At 44.1% G+C, this 22,324-nt stretch overlaps 1 protein-coding gene across 3 annotated transcripts in view; it reads left to right on the plus strand.

Moving 5' to 3' along the window:
• HDAC7 (histone deacetylase 7) overlaps positions 1–21,470 on the plus strand; it is a 273,819-nt gene extending 252,349 nt beyond the window's left edge. For all 3 annotated transcript variants that reach the window (XM_083352761.1, XM_083352759.1, XM_083352760.1), the window contains 7 exons: positions 254–373; positions 4,674–4,771; positions 8,508–8,626; positions 9,355–9,488; positions 15,904–15,988; positions 18,370–18,502; positions 19,593–21,470. In XM_083352761.1, the coding sequence (XP_083208887.1) occupies positions 254–373; positions 4,674–4,771; positions 8,508–8,626; positions 9,355–9,488; positions 15,904–15,988; positions 18,370–18,502; positions 19,593–19,635 (732 nt within the window). In that variant the 3' untranslated portion in view covers positions 19,636–21,470. The remainder of the gene's footprint in view (positions 1–253; positions 374–4,673; positions 4,772–8,507; positions 8,627–9,354; positions 9,489–15,903; positions 15,989–18,369; positions 18,503–19,592) is intronic.
• The last annotated feature ends 854 nt before the right edge of the window (positions 21,471–22,324 follow it).

Raw genomic sequence — 22,324 nt, forward strand, 5'->3', positions numbered from 1 at the left:
TGTTTTTCTTGGAAGACGTTTCGCTTCTCATCCAAGAAGCTTTTTCAGCTCGTGTTTTTCTTTGAAGACATTTCACTTCTCGTTCGCTTTGAAAACGTTTCACTTCAGCTTAGCATCGGGAGCTGAAGAAGCTTCATGGATGAGAAGCGAAACTGTCTTCCAAGAAAAATGAGAAAGTCCAGTTGCCTCTTGAAAAAGCACCTTTGGGACAACTTACGGATTTGTTACATTCTCTCTTCCCCCCCTCCCTCAGGATGTTCACCATGGCAATGGGACACAGCAAGTTTTCTACAGAGATCCAAATGTCCTCTACCTCTCCTTGCATCGCTATGATGATGGCAACTTCTTCCCTGGTAGTGGAGCAGCTGATGAGGTAATCTCCTATTTTACATATCTCTTGGTTTCCATAAATAAAAATACTACTGATACAGTACAGGAAAGGGGAAGGCCCAAATTTGCGCATCATGTGATTGTTAGTCAGATTTTGCCTTTGCAAACTTGATAGCGTGTCTCAAACCACTTGAACCAACTGCTAGCTCAGGAACCCCTCCCCCACCTCACATCCCTGGATGACAGTGAAAATGCAAATCTTCGCAAAATGCTCCTGTTCAAAAATGGTATGTTTTTAAAAATTATTTTAATTATTTCACTGCGTTTCTATCTTGCCTTTTCCTTCTTGCGACGGAGGTGGGAATTTTAACAGTTCTGTCCCAGTATGAGTTCTGTGAGATATGTTGGGCTGAGAGAGAGAGAGAGAGACTGGTCCAAAGTTTCCTGCAGAGCTCCATGCTGGAAAAGCAATTGAACCTTATCTCTCCAGTTATAATCCAACCCCTTTATCACTACCCATAGTACAAGCAAATCTAGATAGTCAATTAACTCAAATTAATGCATGGCTGTAGCATCCTCACGTGTGGCTTCTTCTAAGCTTAAAGGATCACAATGCTTCCATAAAAGCAGAAGCCACTGGGCTTCTGAAAGGCACAGGAGCCCTCCTAAGAAACAAGACCTGACCACTTTATGCTGTACTGCAGAGGTTCCCAACCTTTTTCAGTTGGTGGACCGGAGGGAAAGGGAGGGGGAAGGATTTTACGCACGCGCGCACATGCAAACAGGGCTGCGAGCACACGTGTGATGCAAATGGGGTGGTGCTAGCACCTGCATAATGCAAACGGGGCGGTGCTAGCACCCGCACAAGCAAACGGGGCGGCGCTAGCACCCGCGTGATACTTGCTCTGCCCCATTTTTTTAGTTTATTTATCTTTTTTTAATCCCATTTATATCCCGCCCTTCTCCGAAGACTCAGGGCGGCTTACAATTTAAAGCACAAATCAATGTGCTTAGCACCCCATTTTCACCATGGTACTAGCGCAAATGGGGGTGAGTGTGTTCACACACGTGCCCGCACTGGCTAGCCTGTCCTGCAGCCCAGCGGCCAGCAGGCCACAGCCCAGTAGTGGGCCGTGGCCCACAGGTTGGGGATCCCTGCTTTACTGCGCTTATTACCTACAATCTCTAAGCTTCTGTATATCCTATCTGTTAAGTTTCTCTGTCTCTGATTGATATCTGCTTTTCTTGGTTCTGCAGTTTTTGGATTTTTTTAAGTTCCTGGTATGGCTTTTAGGTCTCTTGGACCTCTGCCCACTTAGCTTTTCTTTAATTTTACCTCAGACTCATCTTTCCTAGGCTTTTAAGTAGGAATCAGCTGACAAACATCCCTCCCTCAGAATCTCCATCGTCGGTCTTGTTCCCCAAGTGCGCTGGTGAACCTTCGGCTCTGCCCCATTCCTAGGGAGACCTTCTTGGCTCTAGGTCAGAAAACATAGATGCCCCCTTGGAAATTGAAATTTCGTTGAAATTTAAACAGCGTTGGTTTCTGACTTCGTTTTTTTTTAAAAGGGAGATTAGAAACTAAATGCCTCTGAGGCGCCGGAAAGTTCTCTGGAGAACTTCATTAAGCTAGAGCTGAACATTTCCAGCTCTTAAGAAAAAGATGGAGAACTTTGCCCCAGCTAAGGGTGGGAGGAGGGCAAATCGGACAGGCTTTTCAAATCCACCATGCTTTACAACCTGCTTTCAAAGGAGCTTAGTGCTGAAAGTGGCCAGGACTGGAGTTGGCCCCCATCTGGTTCTCATCTCTCCCTCCAGCAGGAGATATCAAAGGGGCTGAAGCATTGTTTATGATGCCGCACAAATCCCTGGGAGACTCTGGCATATCACTCAAGGCTTCCCCCTCCCAACCCACCCCCCCACCCCTTTATGAGCTGTTTCCCCCCCCCCTCCCTTCATCAGACACACTGTCAGTTTTGACGGTGAGCCCTGCCCCAACGGAGGGCTGCCACGATTTTTCAACCCTTTCTTTTTTTTCTTTTCTTCTCTTTCTCTTGCCCAGCTAGCAAGACCTCCGATCATTCCGCCGGGGCCTGAAGACCTGGCTCTTTGAGCTCTCAGGCCCAGGCTGAGGAGAAATTTTTAACTGGGGTTTTAAGTATACAGGGTCAATTTAATATTTTTTAATTTGGTTTTTTAACTTTTGTATGGTGGATTTTTTAATTCCCTGTAAACCGCCCTGAGTCCTCAGGGAATAGGGCGGTATATAAATGTAACTAACTAAATAAATAAATAAATAGCAGACATGGCGTGATTTGGAAGGTTGGTTGCTTTGTCCTTCCGAGAGGGATTTCCTGCCACCTTTATCCATTTTCTTCATTTTCCCTCTCCCCTCCTCCTTCTCCTGCTCCTGGAAAATACTACTGCTCCCTCTTTCCTTTCACACACAAAGCAAGGCAGGTTCTGGGTGGTAACCCCAAAATGAGGGGAAAAACAGAGAGCCTTGGTGGAGCAGTGCGCTGATGCCTCCTTAAGTAACACCAGCTGCCTGCAATTAGTGCAGGTTCGAGTCCCACCAGGCTCAAGGTTGACTCAGCCTTCCATCTTTCCGAGGTAGGTAAAATGAGGACCCAGATTGTTGGGGGCAATTAAGCTGACTTTGTAATAATGCCGCTTGGGGTGTGTGTGAAAGCCCTAACAAGCAGTGCTGGGAAAGATTGAGGGCAATAGAAGAAGGGGACGATAGAGAATGAGGTGGCTGGATGGAGTCACTGAAGCAGTAGGCGTGAGCTTAGATGGACTCCAGAAGATGGTAGAGGACAGGAAGGCCTGGAGGAACATTGTCCATAGGGTCGCGATGGGTCGGACACGACTTCGCAACTAACAACAACAACATCATACATAGAACGAAGGCTACTACTAAGCTTGTAAGCCGCCCAGAGTCTTCGGAGAAGGGCGGGATATAAATGGAATAAAAATAAAAATAAAAAAATAAATAAGTTTCCTCTTGGAGTAAACCTCTGACTAGGTCAGAAGCCTACTGCCCAAAAAGCTAACAGGGCTGTGTTTCATATGGAAAAGTTTGCCTGTTCCGCGTTGCACTCATGCCTGGTATTAAAATATTGGGGCATTCGCGCTGCAACATTCATTGGCCATGGGCTCAACTTTGGAATGACCAGGTATGGCAAAAGAGGTTAGTAACCGCTTACAAGTGGTCTCCAACGTGTATGGGATGCCATACAAGTGTAGAGGGAACCTAACCGCCGACACCCGCCCCTGGACTTCTTGTTTGCAGGGGAGAAAGAGAGGAAGATCAGTGTACCTCTGCACATAAAACTACTGAACATTTTTCCTTTGCAAGAAAATCTAAGCATAACACTGCACGGGAATATTTTTGGGAAAAGTACTGTTGCCTACTCTGTACATTAGAGTGGTACCTGGGATTTGTTCCCCGAAAGATACTGTATGTTTGATGTATGCAGGACTCCAGAAATAATGCGGAAGGTTCTTCTATTAATCATTCTTTTAAGGATCACCAATTGAACATGAAAATTCTTCTCTCCATAACCTTCACTCCCTCTTTAAATGGGAATGTTGGTGGTGGTGGGAGGCCAAAACCCATTACTAAGATTATCTAGGAATTATTTCCTGAAATGACATTTGGGGGCGAACTTTGGAATTGATTCTGTTGTTTCACACAGTACAGGAAGCAGCCCAGTTAAATTTACAATAGAGAAATGCTTATTCTTGTGACTGGAAAAATCTATGAGTATCCTTTTCTGGGGAAAATGGAGAATGTTTTCCTTGAGTAGTTTTTTTTTTTTTTAAATTATTTTAGGAACGCAGTAAATAAATGCTGTATTTCAGAGAAAGAATTCCCAAAGTAGTTGTCATTTAATTCTAAGAGATTTGTGGTTCCGTTGGGGGGGGGGGAAATATCTGAATAGTTAGAGATGGGAAATCTGATTTCTTATCATAGGAAAATGGAGTACTTGGGCTTCCTTCCCAGTTTATTGTGGATATGCTTTGTATTCCAAAGAATGCCTCCCACCCACACACCCAAAAAATAAATACTTGGTACACACGATCATTCACTACAATAAGATCATCAGAAGCGAAACCCGTAACAGTGGAGTTAAAGGAAGCATCCACGAACTGCTGTTTTCCTGTTATTGAGTACAGGTCATCTCTCCAGTGCTGTCAATATAATAAATTTGGGATTGGGATATTTTTAGTTCAATTATCTTGGACATCAGGATCCTCAGCAGGGCTGCAGTGAGGCGGTTTGGTTGATCTGGAGATGCGATCATCTCAACAACTTGCTCCTTGTTTTTCTTTTTCAGGTAGGCTCCGGGGCTGGAGAAGGTTTCACTGTCAATGTCGCTTGGACAGGAGGTCTTGACCCTCCAATGGGAGATCCAGAGTACTTGGCGGCTTTCCGGTAGGCCCCCTCTCCTTCAAGCTTTGATACAATGCCTATTGTTCCAATAGGGCCCTGTTGACTTACATTGGCAAGGGCTGCTCCGAATAACTTCTTAGTTGCAATGGAACAGTTTACTTTTAGCCCCGGGTGGGGGGAACGGGGAACGGAGCGGGGGGGGGGGGGAATGAAGGGAGAAAAGAACAGGCAAGCTGAGTTAGAGTAGATTTCTCCAAGCTGGTGCTCCCCAGATGTCTGAGATGACAGCTTGTTTCATCTGGCGTCATGTTGAGGATGATTCAAGGAAAGCATCTGGCAAGTTTGCTCCCACTTTAGGCCAGATTTAAGTGTGCTTTGTTCCTCCTTGCAATATCTCAGCTCCTGTGCTAATTCTGGAGCTGAGCTTATCGTTTGATGTAAGATGCAAACCCTTTGCTGCCCGAACACCAAAGATCAGAACCGAGGAACAAAGTAGGCAGCATGATTTATTTGAACAAGTTTACTTTTAGTAGCATGCAGGAACATTGTCTAAAGGGCTGCAAGCATGCCTGTTTTTCTTGGCTGATTGTTTTCATCATATGGGACAGGAAGGCAGGGAACGGGGCGGGCAAAACTTCAGAGTCAGGGAAGGAAGCCTAAGAGTGTTTATACTTGGAAGTCAGTCTCATGAAGTCCAGTGGGATTTTTTCCAAATAAACATAGGATCAGGCTGTAAATCTTTCTTTCCTGGGTTGTCAGAAGTTGCACGCACACCTCTGCTGGTAGCTCTGACACACTTTCTCCATCTCCTCTCCCCATTCCATTGGCCCACAGTCCTGGCTGCTCCCACCAAACTTCTGAAAACATTAAGCTAAACTGAACTAAACCAGTTCAGTTCCTGCTTTTGTGATCCAAAGCTGTTATAATACTCCCCAGGATGTGAAGTCAATGACAGAGGCACTATGTTAAGAGTCCTCCCTCATGCCATCATCATCCCAATTGCTAAGAAGACTTGTGCTAAGCTTCCCACATACTCATAGCATTTTTTTGGAGTGTGTGCAAGTCACCTTCCTGTTACAGACATTATTTTGCTAATTTTTCTGCAACCATCCAGTAAAGTAGGTCAGTATTACGATCCCCATGTTGCTGAGAAGATTGGGGTAAGAGACGGTGGCTCTGTATAACTGAAGGGCCAAAAACAAAGTTACAGTCTTGCTCATACTTAGTTGAGTTTCCTAAGGCCAAATTGGGACGCGGTGGCTCAGTGGGTTAGGACGCTGAGTTTGTCGATCAGAAGGTCGGCAGTTTGGCGGGTCGAATCCCGAGTGCCGCATAGCAGAGTGAGCGCCTGTTACTCGTCCCAGCTTCTGCCAACCTAGCAGTTCGAAAGCACGTAAAAATGCAAGTAGAAAAATAGGGACCACTCTGGTGGGAAGGTAACAGCGTTCCGTGCGCCTTTGGCATCTAGTCATGCCAGCCACATGACCACGGAGACGTCCTCGGACAAGCGCTGGCTCTTCGGCTTTGAAACGGAGATGAGCACCGGCCCCTAGAGTTGGAAACGACTAGCACAGACGTGCGGGGGAACCTTTACCTTTACCTAAGGCCAAATTAGGGGTCGTGTGGAGTATGAAATGCGGTTAGCAAATTGTATGGTGCTACCAATGATGTAAAAAAAAGCAATATGGTTCTACAGCCCATTCAAGAGAAATATTACTTCCTCACCTCTTTTAGGGCTTCTGTCTCAAATTTAGTTTTGGAAACTTCCTTAAGGTTGTAGTTATGATAGAGAAAGCAGCTAAGAGGCTACAGAAAGAGTACCTAAGGCCTTGGGGCTACAAGTTGTCCACCTTTGCTTTAAAACAGGGCTCTTCAAACTTGGCCCTTTTATGACTTGTGGACTTCAACTCCCAGAATTCCTCAGCCAGGCACGCTGCTGAGGAATTCTGGGAGTTGAAGTCCACAAGCCATAAAAGGGCCAAGTTTGAAGAGCGCTGCTTTAAAAGAATCATTTTCTCAAATACTGCTGCAGCTCTCTGGCATGTTGAATTGCTCTGCTGCATCACCACTCTGTAGCATGCAGAGGAGCTGTGTTCTGGTGAGCCTCTTACACCCCCAAAACCACACAACCAAGTGTTTAGTAGCGCTTGGGAATGCCAGATGGTCAGAGCTAGCTTCTCCGGCCTGAGGAACGAGACCCACAGCACTTGGCTGAGTCTCCATTTTGAATTGCAAGGCCTAACTGTGCCAAGCCGGGCTCTGGCAAAAGGCCACCCTCCCACAGCTGCCCAACACATGTGCTTTGATTGCACTTAAAAGGGCTCTATAAATAGTTTCTTCCCCCTACCCCACATATCCCCACTTTTTGCTCCACACAGAAATGCAGCTCCCAGGCCCCATGTCTCTTTGAGTTGCTTGCCAAATGCGATCTAGCTGATGGATGAGATTCTCTTATGTCCCAGTGGGCAAGATGGAAGGCCTTGTTGGGGCTCTCTGCGTATGAGGTCTGGGAATGGCTCCGCACAGCGGTGTATTGAGGAATGAGTTCAAATCCAAGCCAGCTTCCTCCTTGACAAGGTTGGGACCTGCTCCAACCCACCTTAAACTTCCACTGTCTCACAAAGAGGGCTGGGTGGTGGCTTTCTGTGGAAGACCACGAGGCTGAAAAGTAGCCCGAGGAAGTGAGATACTAATTAACAGACTGCTCTTTAAACAAAAAACAAAAAACTCTGCTTTTCTTGGGGGTGGGGAGGAGGTACAGGAGGAGGAAGCAGTTTTGCAGATTGTGAATTGATGAGCCTGAAATTATACACCCAGTGCTTGCTTGATCCAGGAACTTGGAGTGGTGGCCATTGGTCAGGCACCTGTCATGCCGAGTTGCATTAAGTTTACCTCCTCACCAAAGTTATTTTCATTTGTTTATCTTTGTTTCATATTTTTGTTTGTTTTTTTAAAAAAGAATAAATGTGGTCAGCAGTGGTTTTATACCTTTCCTCTGCCAGAGAGGTTTTTTTTGGGGGGGGGGGCGGGCGGTGTTGCTGCTAAAATTGCTTTCTTCCACTTGAGCAAAATTGTTTATGTGTTTATTAATGGAAAAAATGCTGAAGAGGAAAATGGAAAAATGCTGGTATGAACGATTTTTAAAAAGTAATTTCCTGAGGGAAAACTGTATGTGGCTCAGCATCATATGTGGTTGGAGACTCATACTTTGGTGTCCCATTTTTCAAAATTAGCTGCATTTATGTCCCTTTGAAAGAAGTAGGATGAATTGGGTTGGGGGAGGGCAACGGGGCAGGAATACATTCAAGCTAGCCTCACTTCCACCCAGGCAGTGGCCAAATCCAGATTGGTTCAACCTCAGTGTCATTGTGGCACCTCATGAGATTCAGTGATTTTCATCATTTCCTAAATTATTTGGTATAACACTGTGGTGCCCCCCATGTTGCTAATCCTAGTGGCATAACTTGTCCTTTCACATTTATACTTCAGCGTACCATGGAAATGTAGTATTGTGATTTTTAAAAAAATAATAAATAATAAAGGAGATCTAGCAACATTACAGAACTGATACAAATGGAAAAATACATGTGTAAGATCGTAGCTTTTTTGTTCGTTTGTTTGTTTTTTAATCATACCCCGTCAGTGTGCCTAAGCAAGGCAATGTTTTATGTTGTGAATAATAGTCTGAAGCATCCGGGAATCTAGAGAGTCACTGATGCTAAATCATCCTGATTTAATTTAATTTTTGAATTTAATTTAATTTCCTCCTCCTTTGCAGGACGGTGGTGATGCCAATTGCCCAAGAGTTCTCCCCGGATGTGGTGCTGGTATCTGCAGGCTTTGATGCAGCCGATGGCCATCCTCCTCCACTAGGGGGTTACAAAGTCTCAGCCAAATGTAAGGGTCCTTCAGGGCGGCAGTTAACCGGGAAAAGTAGTGGACATTCTAAGGGGAGAATGAGCAATTTACTCTTTGCCCAGAGAGAACATCTGTCCAGCTGTTGTCTACAGACTCTGCGGCATCTCTCGGGCAATATCTAGAGCAGAGGTCTCCAACCTTTTGGGCACCAGGGATCGGTTCTGTGGAGACTTTTTCCATGGAGTGGAGGGGGCGTGGCTTTGCTTGTTTGTGTGGCCCAGTTGCTGGCATGCTGCAGCCCAGTGCCGGTCCACAGACCGGGGGTTGGGGACCCCTGATCTAGAGAGTTGGTTGAATGGTCATTAAGAGGGAATGTGCCAGAGAGCACATCTTACCACACGATGGCTTTCTTCAAGCTTTCTTTCATGCTTCTTTAGAAGCATGTGAAAGGAAACCCAATTATGACAAAGATGAGTCGTGTGGGCTGGCCTTGTCTTGTAATGTCCAGCTAACTCTTTCCAGATGCGGAACAAGGGCACAATAGAATCCTCGCTGAGCCTACAGGACATCTTCTGTAGCAGGAGAAGGGATATGGGAGCTAGAAAATTTGGCTAGAAGCAAAGGTTTCTCTTCTGAGTTTTTGTTTTTGTTTTTTGAGGAAAAGACGTCCACTGTCACAGCCAGGAAGGACTGATACTCTTGTCTTTTCTAGGAAAGACCCTACCAGACAGGTCTGATGCCCTGGTTTCTTTTGGTTTCCTCTGCAGGTTTTGGTTATATGACCAGGCAGTTGATGAATGTGGCTGGTGGGGCTCTTGTTCTAGCCCTGGAAGGAGGCCATGACTTGACTGCCATTTGCGATGCCTCAGAGGCCTGTGTGTCTGCTCTGCTGGGTAACGAGGTGAGTGGAGCTAGATGGAGATTTGGCCGTTGGGAGAATCCAGAGCAGAATGTCATAGAAATGGTTTTTAGCACTAGGTTTCTGCTAGACAGAATTTTTTAAAAAGGGGCACCTCAAAACATTCCAAAGGCTGGCTTTTCCCTATGGCCGTGGTGGCGAACCTATGGCACGGGTGCCACATGTGGCACACAGAGCCCTCTCTGTGGGCACGCGTGCCCTCGGCCCAGTCCTAGGCCTTCAGCTGGGTTTTATAAAACCTTTTCGCTTTAGGCCTTCACCGCCGTATACAGAAAAAAAAGATTCAATCAATTTCAACTTCTCACAGGAAAAAAAGCTCTCGCAAAGTTGGAATTGATGGATTGAACTTTTTAGTCCCACCCAGTCTGCCGTTACCACAGCAGCCACGCCCACCCAATGGGCCATGCCCACCCGACACCTGACGATACATAAATGGGTTTGGGGTTGCAGTTTGGGCACTCTAAACAGTTGGCTATCACTGCCCTATGAGTGACTATAGCTACTGCCTTGTGTAGCGCTCTAAAAGCTTCAGAAAAACATTGACCAATCAAGCAGTTAAAAAGAGTCTGATTCAAAAACGTAACTAAATGTAAAGATACAAAACCATAGCAAAAGTATGAAGGAGCAGAAAGCAAAGCCTAGGAATACATCAGAATGCCCAGACAAATTGGACTAATCAGATGAGATATGCCATAATCCCGATAATTCTTGATACACTTATTAATCTTTCTCTTATGAAGGAACATTTGACTTGCTTGAAAGATGGTACATAAAATCTGTTATACCTCCAAAAAAAGAGAAGCAGATGCTAATATGACAAGCATCCTGTCCAGATTTCCGGATTTTTATGATAATCTGCGTGGAATTTAGGGCAATATATGATTATTTTCCCATTCCACACTGTTTTTCCAATGACAAAGTTTAGTTTGGGAGAAGAGATTGCTCAAGGTCACTTACCAGCTTTCAGGGTTGTAAATGGAACATTGGAAATATGGCTAATAAATCAATAAATACAATGTAAGAGTCCCAATATTTTCAAGACGTTCCCTTTCTGTAGCAGCTGTGCAAATGGGTGCTTTGGGATGCTCACAGAAAGGCAGATAACCTTCTCCATTGTTATACCCCAGCAAGTACTTTGCTGAAGAATGCTCCTCCTACCTCTTAGATCAGACATGTCAAACACAAGGCCCGGGGGGCCAGATCCGGCCTGTGAAGTGGTTTCATGTGGCCCGCGAAGGCATCCTGGAAACAGTGAGGGAATGGCCCCCACTGCCTTGGCCCCGGCCCAGAGACCCTCCTTCTGCCAGATCTGTCCCACTCCTCCCCAGGCCCCCATAGGCACCCTTGATGCGAACGATGTAGAGCTGGCCACGCCCACCCAGTAGGCCATATGCACTCTAGCCACGCCCACCCAGTAGGCCACGCCCACCCAGGCCACACCCACCTGGCCCCTTGAGGGCAACCGCAATGCTGATGCGGCCCTCAATGAAATTGAGTTTGACACCCCTGCCTTAGATACTTACTTTGACTCTCTTATTTCAATTGCACGACCAGCCATAAATAAATATGGTCATTCATCCTCAGGGTTCCTTTGGTTGTCCATAGCAGTTGTAATGTGGAAAACAAAATGTACAAAGTAGATGACCGCCAGTAGGAAAAGTTTTATTATTATTACTTTTTAAAAAAAAGTAATTATTTGAATTGATTTTTAAAATAATTATTTTTAATTCCCAATCATGTCGGAGGCAGTGTTTTAGGAGCTTCTGAGTTGAAAGGATTAGCTGGTGACGTCACCATTGCCTGGGAGATGCCCATGGGGGCTGCTAGAGCTGGAGCAAATGACAGGAGCTCACCCCACCATGCAGCAGCTCTTGGGTCTCAAACATGGGCTTGCTATCCTCCAACCCAGCATCCTAACCAGACAAGCCATCACACTCTTTTTCATTTATTTTAATTACTTTTATAGCTACCCATATTATGATGCACAGGCCTTGGTGGCTCACAAATCAAAAACATTTTTTAAAAAAACAAATAAAATAAAATCTCCCGACCTTCTGGGGCAACGCTCTCCCAAACATCAGCGTTCCACCTGGCTGTCCTCCAGTTGCATTCTATTCCAATACTTGTGGGAAGAGCCAGCTGTTCCAGGCCTTGCAGGTAGGAGTTTGCCAGATCCCTGAGAAAAAGGCGTTCTACAAGGCAACGTCAGCTATGGAGAAGAGATGCTTCCTAGGTCCTGCAGAGGATGATATTTAAGGGAAGGAACGTGGTGCACCTGCCACCTTTCTCATGTGGTGGAGCAAGTAGAGACCTTCAGAAAAAGGCCGTTTCACAAATTACCTGGCCCTGTGCCTTTTTGGACTTTAAAGGTGATAACCAGCATCTTGAATTACACCCAGGGGAAAAAACCTGGAAGCCAGTGCTGCTCACACAGCAGTTGGTGTAATATGGGCAAACCCTGGCCCAGTTGTAATTTCTGGATGGTCTTCAAGGGCAGCCCCACTAATCCATCCAGGAGGTGGCCATGGCCTGAATGGCCAAGAAGAAGAACCTCTGGTCCAGGAGTGGTGTCACAAGATGGATCTGTGTAAAGGAACAGGGTGGAAGATGGCAATAGTTGTCCCCATATATAAAAAAGGGAATAAAAAGGATCCTAGTAATTATAGGCCCATCAGCCTGATTGACATTGTAGCAAAAATATATGCTAGGTACCTTTTGAACAGAATTGAAATCTGGGTAGAGGAAAACAACATTCTCACAGAAGAACAAGCAGGTTTTAGACAGAACAGATCTACTATTGATAACTGCTTTGTTTTGAACCATCTAATTGCCAAATATGCCTATAAGAGGAGATCCCTGTTTGCTGCTTTTATAGACCTTACAGCAGCATTTGATATGGTAAATAGAGACGTACTATGGAGTAAATTGACATCTCTTAAAATAGAACCCAGACTTCTGGCTTTGATTAAAGCTCTTTACACAAGTACCTGTTTGAGGGTGCGGTATGGGGTTAATGGGGCCCTGACTAACAGGATTCACACAAATAAAGGGATAAGGCAAGGGTGTATCCTGGCCCCATTATTATTTAATTTATACATCAATGACTTGCCAGGGTTAATGAAGGATACCATGGTACACATGCCGATGATCCTAAATACTTACTATAACAGCTTGCTTTATGCTGATGATATGATTTTATTATCATACTCACAAGTAGGATTACGTAGGCTATTAAGAAGATTCAGCTCTTATTGCCAGGATAACTCCCTAATTATTAGCAAATCCAAATCGAAAATAATGGTGTTTGGAAGAAACCATCAGAGACATAAGTGGCAATTAGATGGTGAACCAATTGAGCAGGTTAATACCTTTGTATATTTGGGAGTAACTTTTTCCAAGACTGGATCTTGGGCCTGTCATCATCAACGAAGTACATTTAGAGCAAAAGCCCGTTTGAATTTATTGCTCAAACTAAAGAACCATAGTTACCCAGGGTCCCTAGCTCCACTACTCAAAGTTTATAAGGCTAAGGTTACGACAATGCTCTTGTACGGAGCAGAAATTTGGGGTCTTTATTCAACCACAGCTTTAGAACAAACACAGTCCCAGCATCTGAGATGTATTTTGGGTGTAGACCCAAGAACATCTGCTGCAGCAGTTAGAGCTGAATTGGGAATTCATACAATTCAGGCATTATCTAAAATTAGAGCTTATAACTACTGGTGCAAAGTTAATGAAATGGAGACTGATAGACTCCCCAAATTATGCCTACTAGAGCAAATAAAACTGCAATCACAAATCTCCTGGATCACCAAACTAACAAATTTTGTAAGAAGCTGTGGCCTTCCTGTTTCTTGCATAACAGGAGAACAATCTAAAAAAAGAGTTGCCCAAAGAATTAAGGATATAGAAGCACAAACTGATATAGCTATCCTTAGTAAGGTGGGTAACTTGAAATGGCTGAGTAAATACAAATGTACTTTTCAAGTGGACAGTTATTTGAAGTTACAACTCCCAAAACATCTTAGGGAGATATTTATGAGGGCAAGATTCGAACAGCTTGACACAATGGTCAGATATGGGAGATTTCATGCTATACCGTACAATGAGCGTCTCTGCGTTTGCGGAGCGGCAGAGGTAGAGGACCTGGCTCACGTCCTGTTTGACTGTTGTTTGTATAAGAGGGTGAGAGACAGGTATCTTGGTCTATATACCAAACGAATGACCCTTTGGGATCCACATATCAAAATAACTTACCTTATGTCCGGCCAGAACTTGAAAATAACATTCAACGTAGCACAGTATTTAAACAAAATGATCCAGTTAAGATCTGCATATGTGGGACTGATTGGGGTAGATTGTAAGGGCGACTCCGAAATATAATGTTACCATATTTTATCTATATCTTAAATTTGTATTTTATTACTATTTTAACTTAAATTGTATTTTAATTCCATTTTAAATTGTATTTTATCAAATTCCATTTCGCATTGTTTTTATCTAGTTTCGGTGACGGTTTGTTGCTGGATCTTTGTACTTTGATATGGCCCAAGGGCTAATCAATAAAGTTGTTGTTGTAAAGGAACCCCCAATCCAAGAAAGAGACCAACAGACTGTGCCAATCCCCTTTAGTAGTCTGGCAGCCGTTCACTTTATAGATGCACCACGTTGCAACATGCTGAGTGGCCATTTCTAGCAAAGAAAACTCAGCCTAAGCATTTGAGCTGGCTTAATTAATTCCAATCAGAAGACCTTTGAATCAAAGAGGCTCTTTTGGCTTTTAAAGGGCATATAAGACCACTCCAGCTCCAAATAATAACTTGGTGAGTCATTTGGGAGCCTCATGATACTTACTATCAGTTCCTGGTTCAGAAGTGGGGTGCCCATGTACACGGAGCCCCTTTCTATAACACCATCCATGCACAGATTCATCCCCATTCCTCCCAGTCCTATAGAAACAGAGTCACCGAGAGGAAAGGGAAAACCATGGAGATTCCCCCCTCCCCCATTGCAGATGTCTGCAGGTGTCAGAAACAGTGGTTTGTTGTGTGTGTGGTTGTTTTTTTTTTAGAAGATTCCTTGCGAAGAAAAATAAAATTTAGTCCCTCTCGGTTCTGGGAATGTTAGGCAGGGTGATTAGAAAAGTTCTCCACCTTAGCAAAGCTGATCATGATCACTGGGTTTCCATTCTCGTGAGCTGGGGCAACCATTGATCTGTTCTGCCAGTCATTATCAGGTGGCTACTGAAAAACCATAGAAGACTTCACAGATGGGCAAGCCACGCAATTGTGCTCAGAGGCGTCAAGGAGGAGATGGGCTATAGGCTATCTGCCCACAGTTCAGAGAGTGTATATTCCTTTTTGGAACATGTTGAATATTTGATCTGGATTGAGTCTTGGTTGGTTCACCCTCATCCAAACCATTACCTCACCCGGGCACTGAAGCAGGACCTCCAGAGCTGCTTTAGATGTCCGAGAGAATTAATCAAGCCCCCCATTCTTCTCCTGGCAAGGGTCATGCCTCAGAATGCTCAACAGTCTTTTCACATCAGGTTTGAATGAAGATCAAAAAGGATTGAGAACAATCATTCTCATTGCAAAGTGACTGGAATTGAATTGAACACCACTTTCTTGCACACCTTTTCCTGAGATGAGAATATTGGCCACTGGCCTATATTAATAACTTCTCAATCCAAATTAAGTTTCAATGATGGCTGCTTTTAAATTGGCTGGGATTCTCGTCTTCTCTCAGTTAGATGTTTTAACAGCCACCTTACCCAGCCAACTGTCCATTGATAAATTTAATCAACCATGACAGCCAAAGATATAGGCCAGGGTGCCTGGCTGAACATCTAACTTATATATCTATGCCCATTTATCATTCCGTCCTTGTTTTTGCCAACTTCATACAGCTGCAGGTCATGCTTTTGCCTGAATGAAAAAAGAGCCTCCCTTATCCTCTCCTGTTTTCCCTATTTATTATATTTTATGTGTGTCTGTGTGAGTGTACATACAAATAAATAATTGGATGTGTGTTGAATTGCTTGCCATTCAGGCAATCCTTCCCAGAGGTTTTTGTATACCTTGTTCTAAACACGCCTCTTTATTTGAAAGAAAGGAAGTTCAGGTTAGTTACTCATAGGGAAATCCCATAACAAATTATTTGGTTTATTTGCTGAATAAAATGATCCCGCCTGGTGTAGAGACATGATCCTCTTGTACCAAGCTCTGATCCTTCTTCAAATTTATGTTTTGTGGCCTACTGGCAGTTCCTTTTCAGCACACACCTTAGCAAGTGTACCTTAACAAACAGTTCAGTTGCTGACCCCTTATGGCATCTTTTCTTGCCTCCTTGCTCCAGACTTACAGTTATAGATAAACCTGTTTTATTCCTACAGCTTGAGCCTCTTCCAGAAGAGATCTTGCAGCAGAAACCTAGCACTAATGCCGTGCACTCCTTGGAGGCAGTAATCCAGGTGCAAAGTAAGTGGAGGGGGTCCTCTTATTGTCAAGTATAGAGTGGCATATATAAGAGAAGGACTACCTGTGTTTCCCCAAAAATAAGACCGGTCTTATATTAATCTTTGCTTGAAAAGACTTACTAGGTCTTATTTTTGGGGAAATATGGTACTATATGTATCCATCTGTCTAATGAACTTAACTGGGGGTTTTTTGGTGGGGGGCAGGGCTTATATTACGAGCATCCTGAAAAATCATGCTAGGGCTTATTTTTTGGTTAGGTCTTATTTTGGGGAAAACACCATAGTACAAGCACTGCTTGGCACTGCGGCGGTCTGTGGGAATGTCTTTGAGAGATCGGAGGAAGAGGCACGGTGGACAAGGCAGTGGTCAAATAAGAGGCAGCTTAACCTGCAGAAATGAGGGGACCATGACTAACGTCTCATAAGGGATCCTTCCTAGTGTCTTGGGCCTTGTAATGGCAAAGGGGTGACTGATGTATTTTCAGACGTACAAGATTCTGTTACCGTAACTTTACAATAATGTTAGGACTTATAGATAGAACTTGTTGTCTGGATTGCCTCTGAGGATTGATATCAATCTTACCAATCTGAAAATGTCATCTCTCCCGCACCACCTTTACAGCCCGGAAAGCTAGGAATGGCCATTTCTGAGACATTGGCCACACATCCGTTCCTTTTGTGGGTAAATCTGCCTTACTTCTGCCTAGTATGCTGCTCCTCCTCTTGTCTCCCAAGGACATTCTCACAGACAATGACGAGCAGTGCCTACTGTTTGTAGGAAAATATATACCTCAGTCAAAAATAATAATTATTATTATTATTATTGAAAAGGGTCAAGTGGGGCATATTTGACAATTTATCCAGTCAATCCAGGAGTGTCAAACTGCCGGCCTGCGGGCCAGACACATCATCCGGAAGCCGCGCCCACCCCATTGCCGGCAATGGCAAAACCCTCCCGATACGTTGCGCAACGTCACGTGACGTCACGGGTTTGACATGTCTGAGTCAATCCATGTAATCGGTTGTTAGTTTCTATCGAATCTGGCATGAATTTTCAGGCTGAGGGGAACCTGGGAAAAAGCGGACCAGTGGGAAAACGTCATAGCAACTTTCATAAAACAAGAGGTGGTCTACCGTAGCTTTTCTTGCCTGAATGTTTCAAAGAAGAGTACATTTTCCAGATTATTTTTTCTTTTTCTTTTTCTTTTTTTTTTTTTGCATTTGTTATTTCCATCTCTCTTCTGCTTTGGAAAGTAGCTTGTGAGCAAAGATCTTATAGACTTTGGGCCTTTGAGCAAGGCCTCTTTCTTTACTGTGCCTATATTACCGTATATATTTTATAGAAAATGGTGATGCTACCGGCTTATTCAACCCGGAAGCGCCTCGGTGCTTCTGACACAAGCAAGCAATGTATTTAACAAATCCTTGAATGTAATGATATTGTTCTTAGTAAAGCAGTAATAAAGAAATGGAATAATGGTACGGTGACAAATTAGAGCCTGTGAGACTCAGCTGCAAGTCAAAATCACTCAGCTCAGTCGGCCTCAAAGGATTGTCGATGAAAAGTAAAGACTTCCAGGAGACAAGGATGAAATTGCCCATGCAACTTTAGGATCCCTGGAAGAAATGTAGATTCTTTTGATTGTGCTCAGCTTGCAGTCTGAATTTCATACTGCAACATTTTTTTAATCTGAGTTGTTCCTGAATAGCCTAGATCTAGATTAGCTAGAACACAGCTGGTGTTGGGAAAGGGGTAGAAAGCACAGGGTATGTTGCAAACTTGCTGTAGTGAGCCTTTAACTATCACCCTGTGCTGTTACAACACATCTGATTACATACAGCATGGTGGGTATGGAGCTTAAAACAAGTCCCCTTAGTTTGGTTTCTTGGATACACTGTTTGACTCAATACACTTACATCTGAATCTAGAGAAAAGAAGAACTAAGGAGGACACGATAGCAGTATTCCAGTATTTGAGAGGCTACCACAAAGAGGAGGGGGGGGGTCAACTTATTTTCCAAAGCACCAGAGGGCAGGACAAGAAACAATGGATGGAAAGTGACCAAGGAGAGAAGCAACCTGGAATTAAGGAGAAACTTCCCAACAGTGAGGACAATTAATCAGTGGAACAGCTTGCTTTCAAACGTTGTGGTTGCTTCATCGCTGGAAGTTTTTAAGAAGAGATTGGACAACCATTTATCTGAAATGATATAGGTTCTCCTGCTTGAGCAGGGGGCTGGACTAGAAGACCTTCCAGCTCTTTTCTGATTGATTGATTGATTGATTGATTGATTGATTGATTGACTGACTGACTTATGGATTGAATGTGAGTCCCTCTGTGCATCATGTGCCATAATGGACATCCTACCTTTTCTCTTCCAGGCCAGTACTGGAGCTCTGTACGTCGTTTTGCCTCCACTGTAGGATATTCAGTTTTGGAAGCCCAATGTCACGATGTGGAAGAGGTGGAAACAGTGACAGCACTGGCCTCGCTTTCTGTAATGGCAGAAAAAAAGTGAGTGTGTCCCTTAATCATTAAAACAGACCTCCAGTTTGCAGTGTGGCTATTGGGAAAGACAAGGGTATCAAATGTTCAAGCTAGGTTGCCGAGACTAACCTACCTGAGTGAGAGATGCATCTCAAGTCCAAATGCCTTGAACAACAGCACTAATAAAAGGCCAACCCCATCACATCCCCATTTTTATTTTGAAGAACTATTTGCCTGTTGGGGCATTTCAATTCAACGCTCCCCGCCAAAAGAGCAGAAGGAAGATTTCCCATTACCAGCTGCATGCAGCTCCACTTTCAAGACGTTGGGACTTCTTGCCAATTGATCTTGAAAAATAGCTGCGGTGCATCGGCCTGCAAGATGAGCCAGTCCAGGTTGCAGCTCAGGGAGGCAATGCAGAGTTGATCAAATCTGTCCCACAAAGGGGAGAGCCACCGTTTTGGACAAAGCATCACAAATAGTGGTGTTTGATTTGGATCTGGGAAACATGAATTTAAGTTCGTGCTCCCCCGTGGCTTGGGTCCAGTCTAACTTTTCAGACTGTTGGGAGGATAGAGTGAATTTAGTGTGGCAGCTGTGCAGTCATGTGGAAGAAACATGGCTAGGGAAGACAGGATTAGCCCAAACTAATCAATTCCTGCTTATTTTACTTCATGCCTCTAAGTAGCTCTCCAGAGCCAAATCTAAGGGGCAGAAATGAATTTACCCTAAGGTCAGACTGACCTTTATCCTGGAAACATCCCCAAGCTATTTAATACAAGCATGTAAATACTCTTCCATCCTGTTGTATTGGGGGCAATTTCTGCTACATTCTGCACTTCAAGTGCAATCCTATGTGAGGCACACTACAGACCTTATGTTACCAGTGCATTACGATGCAGTTGGTGGTAGATAGGTCCCTGGGGCAACTCAGCATTCTGACAGACAGATCTCTCTGCTTCCGTTGACTCCCTCCCTCTCCCAGAACTACAAGTCCCAAGCATCCCCAGGAAGAGGGAATGAATGTTTGACCAGTTTATCTCCAAGCAAGTGACTTAGCTGGGACTTGATCTTTGTCTTTTCCTAATCCTTAATGTCTTGGCTTCTTCTGTTTTAGGCGGCAAGGAGAACCAATGGAAGAAGAACCCATGAACCAATGAAGAGCTGTTCTGTCATCTACCAAGAACACATCATTCTTTGTGGCTTGTCACTTGTATCACAGTCCTGGCTCCCATCTGCTGCACAGCCCATATTACCCTCAGCCACAAAGCTGGAAAACTGACTCCAAGTGCAGGCAGAGAGGCTCTGCGGAAGGAGGCATGTGGCAGACCTTCCAGGATTAATAGCTACCCCTGGGGTGTTACCATGTGCACAATTCTGCCAATGCAAGCAGCAGAAACAGAGGACACAGGAGAGCAGCTATATGGACTGCCAAATTGGACATTTTACTCGGATGTCGGGGTGGTGCCTTTCCCCTCCAGAACCAAAGATGTCCATAGAGTGATCCTGCTGTATAGGAGCCCAAGTCATTCTCTTTTTTAAAAAACAAAACTTGGTCCCTCGGTTGAGGATGTCCCATCATCAAAGGAGCTGGACCATGCATGGAGAAGACAAACATTTGATGTCAGACAATAGCCAACATCTTTATAGAACTGACCCAGCCCAGTTTCTACTAACCACTGCCCCAATTACACCTTTTTGGTCTTGGACCTTCCTAATTTGCACTATTACACAGATCACACAGGCACAAACTTTGTTCTATCTTCCATAGGATTTTGTGGGAACAAATTGCACCTCCTTGTGGACTTGAGTCCTTGACTTGACCATTCCTCCAGCATCAAGGCATTATGAAAATGCATAGCCCTGTGGTGCTTGTGGCTGGTTGGTTTCGTCCAGATCCATAAAAATAGGCAGCCTTATTCCAAAGAGTAAACTTCCGGGGTGGGGAATGGGGGATGGATACTGTGAGCAAGATAGATTGTTCCTCTATTACCCCAACCAGTATGTGGCATTTGAATTTCCTGTAACTTTCATTTTTGGGGGGTTTCTTTTTCTGTACCTGTTAAAGCAACAACACAAGTGCCTATGCAAGGGCTTCATTATTCAAATGAGGAGTTAATATCTTCCATAGCTATATCCAATCTTCATGGAATGCTGGAAGATAGCTAATTCTAATTTCATCAGAGAGGCAGCTGATGCTGGCACAACCAGTTTTCTACGGATGAAAGGCACTTCGTGTGAAATGTGCATATCTGTTTTGCTTTCGTATCCATTGCTGTCTGCATGTGCTGGAAAGTTGCGTTCAGTCGCAGCCTCCCAGCGTGTGAGTGAGAGGCACCCATGACGACAATCCACACATTCCTAAATTGGAGCATCTTCCACACGAGACATTTGTAATGTTCAAAGGGGTCTTTCTTACTGCTCGTAGTGAGATTGTGTGTTTGGGGGAAGCCGGGCAAGGTATGGAAGAAGGATGTAAAATATATACCATGTGCTGGATCTAAGCCACCCAGTAAATTGAGCCTTTGCTATAGTCCCAAGTACGTTGCTTTTTTCTTTCTTTCCTCGCAGCCAAGAGCAGAATTATTTTTCAGACATTTGATGGCATTCACATACATATTCACATTCCTCCAGCGTCAGCAACACAATGCAGATCTGTCCTGCTGCGCAGCAGCGTGAACCTTCCCACTGTAGCTCCCCCTTGCCACATGGATGTGAGGAATAGATGAAGCAAGAATTGAGTCGGAGTGCTGTGAATAGCAATGCTTTTTTCAGAAGCACCCTAGCAGGGGAAAAAAACAGCCATTAATTTCAGATGCAACATGCAAAATAATGGATTTGGTTTTGCTCAATGTCTTTTTTTTTGTGTGGTATCTGGCAGATTCTGGTGTTCTCCCTTCCCAAATAAAATCCTTGAGTAGAGAAATTACAATGCCATCCCTAGACTGACAGGATTTGATGATCTGGAAACAGTTTTTATTGTATCGGATCAAAAATGGGCAGTGCAGTTTCTTGTCATTGTAAGAAAGTAAACATACAGCATTGAACATGACCCTAAACTAGACTTCATGTGGTTATTGGGGGGGGGGGAGGAGAGAGAGAAGAAAACTTCACCTTCACTTGAAAACCAGGAAATCCCTGATTGCACCTACTTAGGTTCCTCCAAGTGGTGAGTCTGGAGTTGAAATGTTGAAAGACAAACTTCAAGGGGTCACTTACAGGACTTGGCAAGGTCTGGAACAGACAATTTATAGAAACACAGAGCTTTCTTCTAACTGTGTCAGGTGAGAAAAATCTGTCCTTTGCCTCTTTTTTTTGTCAATGAGTGCAGGGCAAAAGAATTGTGGAATAAGCGATTGATTCAATATACCTCTGTGAACACAAAGCATCGATCTATCTGATCCTTTTGATTATTCAACCATTCTTTGGGCTGGGGACCCAGAACAATTACTCCCAGGGTTGTGTGCGCTGTCTTTGTGCAAAATATATGACAGTTCACGTGTCACATTCATATGACAACCTAATGTTCACGGAAAAAAAATCAAGGATCCAGCTCCCGGACACACGGGGAAGCAAAGAAGTGCGAAAAGCTTTTAAGTGCTTCCAAACAAATTGGGTGTACAAACAAGCAGGATCAGCTAAGTCAAAGAAATCTGCGGTGTTTCAACATGAACTAGAAAAATGGAAGTTCATAATGGAAAACATTCTTAAGAGTATGGGGGAAAACATTCCTTAATGTAGCATGAATGTTGATTGTTGGAAGATCCAGTGTCCCTTTACACATTCCCAAATTCATGTCAGCTTTGAAGAGAAGGATGCATAGAAACAAGGATGTGGGTTTTTTAAAAA

This window comes from Vipera ursinii, assembly GCF_947247035.1.
Source record: "Vipera ursinii genome assembly, chromosome: 2".
Taxonomy (NCBI): domain Eukaryota; kingdom Metazoa; phylum Chordata; class Lepidosauria; order Squamata; family Viperidae; genus Vipera; species Vipera ursinii.